This window comes from Arachis ipaensis, chromosome B09 (genome assembly GCF_000816755.2).
Source record: "Arachis ipaensis cultivar K30076 chromosome B09, Araip1.1, whole genome shotgun sequence".
Lineage (NCBI taxonomy): Eukaryota > Viridiplantae > Streptophyta > Magnoliopsida > Fabales > Fabaceae > Arachis > Arachis ipaensis.
The window spans coordinates 108950259-108957925 of NC_029793.2; the positions used below are offsets into that span (position 1 = coordinate 108950259).

Sequence of the window (7667 nt, forward strand, 5' to 3'; positions counted from 1 at the left end):
ATATCCAACAAATTTAAAATTAATTTATTATAGATTTAAATTTTATTTAAGTATCTGTCATTAGCTAATAAATTACTAACACACGAGATATAATTTGAATTTTTGATACTTGTATACGTAGATGACTAAGCTGATCATTTAACCAATCCAAATTGGTTTAGATATATTTAAAATTTTAAATCAAAACTTTCTATATGTATTGAAAAAAAAATCAAAACTGCACACATAAACATCTATACACACATTCACTTATTATAATATTTAAAATAATAAAAATATAATTTCATACATACAATATAATATTCAAAATAACAAAAAAATTAATATTTTGGGCAATGTACATATATAAAATAAAAGAGAGAAAATTTTATCTGAATGCAACATTTGCAAAGTGAGGAAAAGCATAAACCTTTGTTGGCTGCCACGGTTTATGAGGAGAAGAATTCTATATATATATATGTGAGTAAGATTCAAGCTGCTGAAGAGATCATTATCACAATGGCAAGTGAGGAAGAGAGTTTTCTTGTTTTAGTGCATTGTTCTGGGAAAATCAAAAGAAGCAAAAAATATGGTGTGAAGTTCACTGACAGAGAACCATTGAGTGTGTTCATCAGTTCATCAAGCACTTTGTCAGATGTAAAGAACAGCATATTACAGAAGCTTGGGGTATTTAGGAGCAAGTGGGTGAAGAAGCTATTCTACAAGATTTCCATCACAGTTGTCTCGACCGGTGTTGAGTATGATACATTTGTACTAGCGGCTAATGAAGATATTAGGGTTTTGTTTCATTGTGTTAGGAGTTTTCCGGAGGTCAGAATACACAAGTTGTATGCGAAGTTGGAGGTTGGTGTCGATAGTTCTGGGGCATCAGCTCCAGTTCATAGCTCGACTGCCGCGGGCGGTGCGTTTAGTTCGATGCCTGTGGCCGGACCATCTATTCCGCAGGTCGCATCCCCTTCCTTCGCATATGATTTAGATCAAACGGAGGCAGTTGGTTCTATACCGTTGGAGAATCCTGGGATCTGGCACCAGGTATTTGAGGTGGATACCGGTGGTGGCATGATTCATGATGTTCAAGGCTTTGGGGAACCTGATCAAGTAGAGAATGCAATGCGGGACGATGACTCTGACCAGGAGCCTGTAGATATCATTGGGAACAGCGATGATGACACAGGTGCCAATCCACATACACAACACGGGCCTTCAAGTTCTGGCACACAGCAATACGCTCCACACTTCTCCACTCTAAACTTGGAGGCTCTGGGTCAACAGGCAGACGGAGGTGCTACAATTGGGGGGTTCTTCTACAGATTTGCAGATTGGACAATCATTCCAGAATAAAGATGAAGCTGTTCTGAGTGTGAAGGACTATAGCATCCGTCAAGGTGTTGAGTACAGAGTCTTAGAATCGGATCATCTGAAGTATCATGGAAAATGCAAGGAGTTCGGCAAGGGTTGCAGTTGGTTGATTCGCATATCGCTTCGGCACGAAAGGGCACTTGGGAGGTTAGGAGGTACAACGATCCGCACACTTGCTTGGCCACCTCTATTTCCAGTGATCACCGTCAGCTTGATTACCACGTTATCTGTGTGAGGATTTTTCCGTTGGTTAGGGTGGATGCTGCGGTTATGGTAAAGGTCTTGCAACAAGCAACAGAAGCTGATTATGGGTTCAGGCCTAGTTACAGGAAGGTTTGGATGGAAAAACAGAAGGCAGTAGCACAAATATATGGAGATTGGGAAGAGTCGTATGCCGAGTTTCCACATTGGATGCTAGGGGTACAGTCGACCATGGCTGGGACAGTCACCGTGTTGAAGACCTCTCCTGTTTGACTTGGGGATCAGGTTGACGAGTGAACGGTGTACTTTCATCATTTTTTCTGGACATTTCCACCCAACATCGAGGCATTCCAGCATTGCAAGTCCCTCGTGAGTATTGAGGTACCCACTTGTATGGCAAGTATGGAGGCACGTTACTGTTGGCGATAGCGCAGGATGGGAACTCGAACATCCTCCCGATAGCCTTCGCCCTTGTGGAGGGAGAAAATGCGGAGTCATGGTCATTCTTCTTGTCCAACCTATGATCGCATGTGACGCCACAGGAGGGTATCCTTATTATCTCTGACAGGCATGATGACATCAAGGCTGCACTTGAGGCCCTCGAGAATGGTTGGCTGCCTCCACGTGCTTTTTGAGCGTACTGTATTCGTCATGTGGTAGCGAATTTTAGCCTTAGCTTCAAAGGTAAAGATGCAAGGAGGATGCTGGTGAATGCTGCCTATGCAAAAACTGAAGCAGAGTTTTATTACTGGTTTGACATCATGCGAACTGAAAATCTGGCCATGTGTGATTGGGCCAACCGGATGGAGTATGACAAGTGGACCCAACACGAGGATAGAGGTATACGGTTTGGGCACATGACAACCAACATTAGTGAATGTGTGAATTCCGTGTTAAAGGAAAATCGCAACCTCCCGGTCACTTCGTTGGTTAAGTCAACTTACGGGAGGCTTGCTGAGCTATTCGTGGTCCGCGGACAGACGGCAGAGGCACAACTTGGATCTGGGCATGAATTTTGTCAAGCATTGGTGAAGGCTATTGATCGGAACATAAGAGACTACAGGTGCTTCACCGTCACGTTATACGACAGGCACCAATCGAAGTACACGTGTACAAGCACGGGTTTGTTCCGCCTATCCCAGAAGGCCTATGGCCCCCATATCCTGGACCAGCAGTCATTCCTGATCCTAACATGAGGCGTGCAAGGGAAGGACGTCCGAAGGCAACCAGGATCCGCGGTAGCATGGATCAGTCTGTTGAGAACCACCCGAAGCGCTGTGGCCTCTACCGTTAGCCTGGTCATACGCAGAGGAATTGTGACCAGTGAAGACATACTGCTGCCAGGGATGGTTAGATGTTATGACGTTTATGATCTCGTTGTTGTTGTCTAAGTTGTATTAGGATTTCTTAATTTGAGTAATGTTAGGAATTGAGTCAATGAATGTCGTTCCTTTGTTCAATGTATTAAGTTTGTCTGTTTAACTCCTTTTATTTTAGAAGTTTAATTGAAACACATTGGTTTGCTTATGAATGCACGTAATAGTTGTGACAAATTTGTTCGTAACCATAGATCCTAAAACATATATAAGACACATACATATCAAATAATATACAATAACAGTCTGAAACATAAAACCCTAAACTTGATGCTAAGAACATAATCAAACATAGTTCCCACCATATGTAAAAACAACACATAACTAATCAGAATCCTCGATGGTGTCACTGTCATCATCGTCGAAATGACCAAGCAGGTGACCTCCAGTGCCACACAAAGGAGGACGTCGCATCCTCATCGGTCGCTGATCCACCTCTGGTGCGGATGTCTGTGGCGGAACGGCGCTGAATGCTGATGCTGGGGTCCCTCCTAACGCGAACCATGGGTCAGATGGAGAAGCTGCAAGCTCATTGAGGTCAACCGGCAACTGAGGCTGAACATCGTGACTCAGTGGCTGGGACTCGGCAAACTGGGAATGAACCTCAGGCATCTGTGGCCTATAATGGGTTGCATCGTCGTCCCTCAGCATGTCTGCTATATCCCTAAAGAAGTCTGACTGACTAACGGGATCGTCGATGTCCATGCCGACAGCCGCGGTAGTAAATTCAGCGAATACCTGCGGTCCGACACTCCCGAACAGCTGAGAGCTACCCCCTACATCGTAGGTGGGCTGATCCATCCCTGTGTCCAAACCTCCAACATCCTCACCAACAGCGTGCTGAGCACCATCGTCCTCAGCGGATGGTCCTTTACCTCGCGCCCGTCCACGACCATCCCGCCCACCCTATCGTCTGGCTCTACGTCGAGGAACACGATGATCCACAACACCTCCATCATTGGCACCACCTAGGTCCTCATCCAAACGGTCGTCGAGCCATCGCCACTCTCGATCGGTGGTACGTGTGCCTATACGCCGACGCCGATCCACTCGCCTGTTGTCCGGTTTGTCGAGAACCTGCACCCTGGGAGGTGCCTGCGACGATCCTCTGTGACGAGCCTCCTCGGTCAAAATAATCGGTCTAGGATCATGAAATGCAACATCTGGGGATAGAAATCTGTGGGCCACACGGCACCACCAGTCTAAGTACTCAGCTGATGGACCGGGATCAGCTACTCGATCGACCGGTATGACTGAATCAACCCGGTTCTCCCAATGCAAATGCTACTCCTGATAATATCTGGGAAACCATCGATCTCCACCCCTTCCATCCTTCGCATAGAGCCAATCTATGTTCAGAGCCAACTGAGGGAGATGTTGAACACCGCCGAACTGCGATACCACCCTATCCACCTGATGCCATTCAATCGCAACAAAATATATCAGGCTAGTGACCGCCGTCCATAGCCTACGGTGCTCGTCAACTAGTATCTCCGGATGAACAACAGCAGAAACCTCGGGAGAAGAATAAGGCTCCCACACAAACTGTATCGGAAAAGGTAATGCTAGGTAAGACCATAAGAGTAAACATGAACGACTACTTGTAAGAGCAATAACTAAATGACTCACATCGCAGACACGCAATCTATCCAAAGAAAGGCTTGCAGACACCACTCTTTGATTCCCTGCATCGTTTCTCGGTAGATATGTAGCCCACCTACAAGTTTCATTGAAAGCATGTCATAACGAACAACAACACATGAAATTGAACAAGTTATGGACCGAAAATAATAAACTGCACATGGATGCAAGCGGAAACCCAAACACATCAAAACCACTAGGTCTCAAACTGGAAAACCTCCAGAAAATCCAAGACTGTAGAAGTTGTAGTGGCCCGGCCAAGTTAACAACGTTTCTGTTTGTCCCACGACAAAGACATCTATACAACCAGGCTAGTGCAGCCGAGCCCCAGCTATATCTACCCAAGTCGACCATCGATGCCAAATAAGGCAACCAATGAAGGTGAACCCGGTTTGCGTTCTTGTCCACAAACAGCTGAGAGGACAACAATATCAGAATATAAGCACGCGAGTATATACGCACGGTCTCTTCACTAGCATCTGCTGGGAGAACCCGAAACCTCTCATGGAACCATGTGTAGCACACTGTCATCTGCTTAACTTTAATCTGCGGAGGTAACTCCCCAAACAACTTGCGAAACCACACCCATGCGGGTCTTTCATTCTCCATCAGATTCTCAAAGTCAGTCAGGCACCCACTAACGGGCTCCCCATCGATGGGCAAACCCAGCTGATAAGCCACATTTTGCAAAGTGATAGTGCACTCCCCAAACGGCATGTGAATGGTGTGGGTCTCAGGACGCCACCTCTCAATGAATGCGCTAAGTAGAGGCTCATCAACCCAGAATCACTTACTGTTCAGCCTAGCCAAGTGATACAAGCCCGCGATCTCCAGACACGGTATAATCCGATCGTGTAAAGGCATATTCTGTTGTCTCCTAACACCGCTAATAACCCTAGTAGGCTGCAAAATATGGATAAGGAAATCTTCAACATACGACCAATACTAATAACAGCAACTATAATTTAAAAAAAATTATTATACACCCACATTAGTTTTCTATTATCTCTAATAACACTGATAAAAATAACAAAACAATAGCAATAATAATAACGACAATAACAATATTTACTAAGAAGGATAAGACTAACACTAATATGAATAATAATACCAATAGTACTAATAATAAAGGTGAGGTGTCGATTCCCAACTAATAAAGATGAGGTGTCGATCCCTCGTGATTCCATTTTCTCTCCAAAATGAATGCAGTTTTTCTATTCTAAATTATTTTATAAAAAATATCTTTATTATAATTATATTATAATAATATATAATGAATAATATATAATTATACTAATTTAAGAACATATCTTATATCTTATTATATCAAATCAATATTTAATGCATTATTAAACTACTTATCAATTGTCAATTAAAAATACTTTTAATCATTTTAATATTAATAATAATAATATATGATAATGATATGATAATGGCACCGGTCGTGATAATCATGATAAGAATATTTGAATCTAATCATAAAATGATCAAATTTTATGATATTAATAACGCACATTAATTTTAAATATTTTTAGTCATTTTAATTATATTAATTTTAAAAATATTAATATAATTTTAATTCTTATTTATTATCCAATAATAATAACTTCAGAAATCTAAACTATTTCAACTACCCGTGTATTATTGTTAAAATTCTATATGTTCCTAAATATAAGTCTTGAAAAACACGACATAGTACGGGCTATTAGTGTAGAGTTGTTTAGGTTTGTTTAGGAAGATATAATAGAATTTATATTTCTAAATTTCAATACATATATTTCTATTTCAATCTGTGTATATCAGGTATAATATTCTTATTCATTGTCCGAAATTTCTCTAATCATGATAGAAGATAATAATTCTAATCATGATATGACAAAATTATATGATTTTAACAAATTAATATATGATGTGTAATTATTGTATATAATAAAAAATTATATTAATAATAAGTAATTTACATATTTATTTTTGTTTTACTAAAGAAGTGAGGTGTCAATTCTTCGTGAATTCATTTTCTCTCCAAAATGAGAGCGCTATTTTCTCCTTTAAATTTATTTTAAAAAAATTATAATTCCACGCTGAATATACGTGGCAAATTAAAAAAAATGACAAGTTAATGGAATCAAATCATATTTCTATAACATATAAAAGAATATATATTTCTATTATATAAAAATTGAATTTCTGCACTTAATGATGGACGTGGCATACTTCTGAACATGTTTCTTAATTTATTTTTTATAACTCATTGAATATAATTTATTACAGTAAATTAATTATATCAACTAATTGATTTGATTAGGTATTTAAGTATCACACGATTTATTATAATTTATATCAATCAAATAATTGTAAATAAAAATTAAATCGTATTAATGTTTATTTAAATACATGAATTATAACTAATTAGTTATTTAATTTTATTAGAATAAATATCAAATTTTATTCCTAATATAAAAATACAAAATTTTATTCCTTCTATTTTTATTTTACCAATATAAAAGACCATATGTGCTAGAAGAAAATATCATTCATTTACCAATTACTCTTTCATTGAGTAGCTTTTACAACAATTCTTTTTCTTCCTATGAGGCATGTCGCAAGAAGGCAATTGTCGTGGACACAAACCACCACACACTCTTTAACTCCCGTACTCATCATTCAGAGTAATATATGATATGTTATCCATGAAGTATTTATAGACTATGGTGTTATCATGTATGCATAAATAAAAAAAATTTCGTAATTAAGCTTAAGTCATTTACCTGTTTGTGTGGTATATTGTAGTGTGAAATTATTTTAAATTTGTGTTGTGCAATAATATTATGGTTTAATTCAAACTTTTATTTTAGAACTGTGTTATAATTTTATCTCATCATTTTCTCTTAGATATCAAGTTGATGTATTTTTATTTATTATTATTGAAACGGATGTGATATAAAAATTGTAAAAAAAAAACTCTCACATTCAATTTATTTTATTGTAGTTTTTTATTTTTTCTATTTTTTAATTTTCTTCTTATTCATTTTATTTTTTTAAATATCATATAATTTATTATAATTTATACCAATTAATTAATTATAATTT

General features: G+C 38.7%; 1 protein-coding gene across 1 annotated transcript; it reads left to right on the plus strand.

The window, feature by feature from the left end:
* On the plus strand, positions 499 to 1833 carry LOC107615780. The gene is made up of 3 exons (XM_016317814.1): positions 499 to 1264; positions 1311 to 1506; positions 1614 to 1833. The coding sequence occupies exons 1-3, from the start codon at positions 499 to 501 to the stop codon at positions 1831 to 1833; spliced, it is 1182 nt and encodes a 393-aa protein (XP_016173300.1).

Excerpts from the sequence above, each read along its gene's own strand:
- LOC107615780 (XM_016317814.1), top strand. The coding sequence starts at position 499 with ATGGCAAGTGAGGAAGAGAGTTTTCTTGTTTTAGTGCATTGTTCTGGG. Across the intron at positions 1,265-1,310 it reads TCTAAACTTGGAGGCTCTGG|ATTTGCAGATTGGACAATCA; the intron begins GTCAACAGGCAG and ends GTTCTTCTACAG. Across the intron at positions 1,507-1,613 it reads CACGAAAGGGCACTTGGGAG|GGTGGATGCTGCGGTTATGG; the intron begins GTTAGGAGGTAC and ends TCCGTTGGTTAG.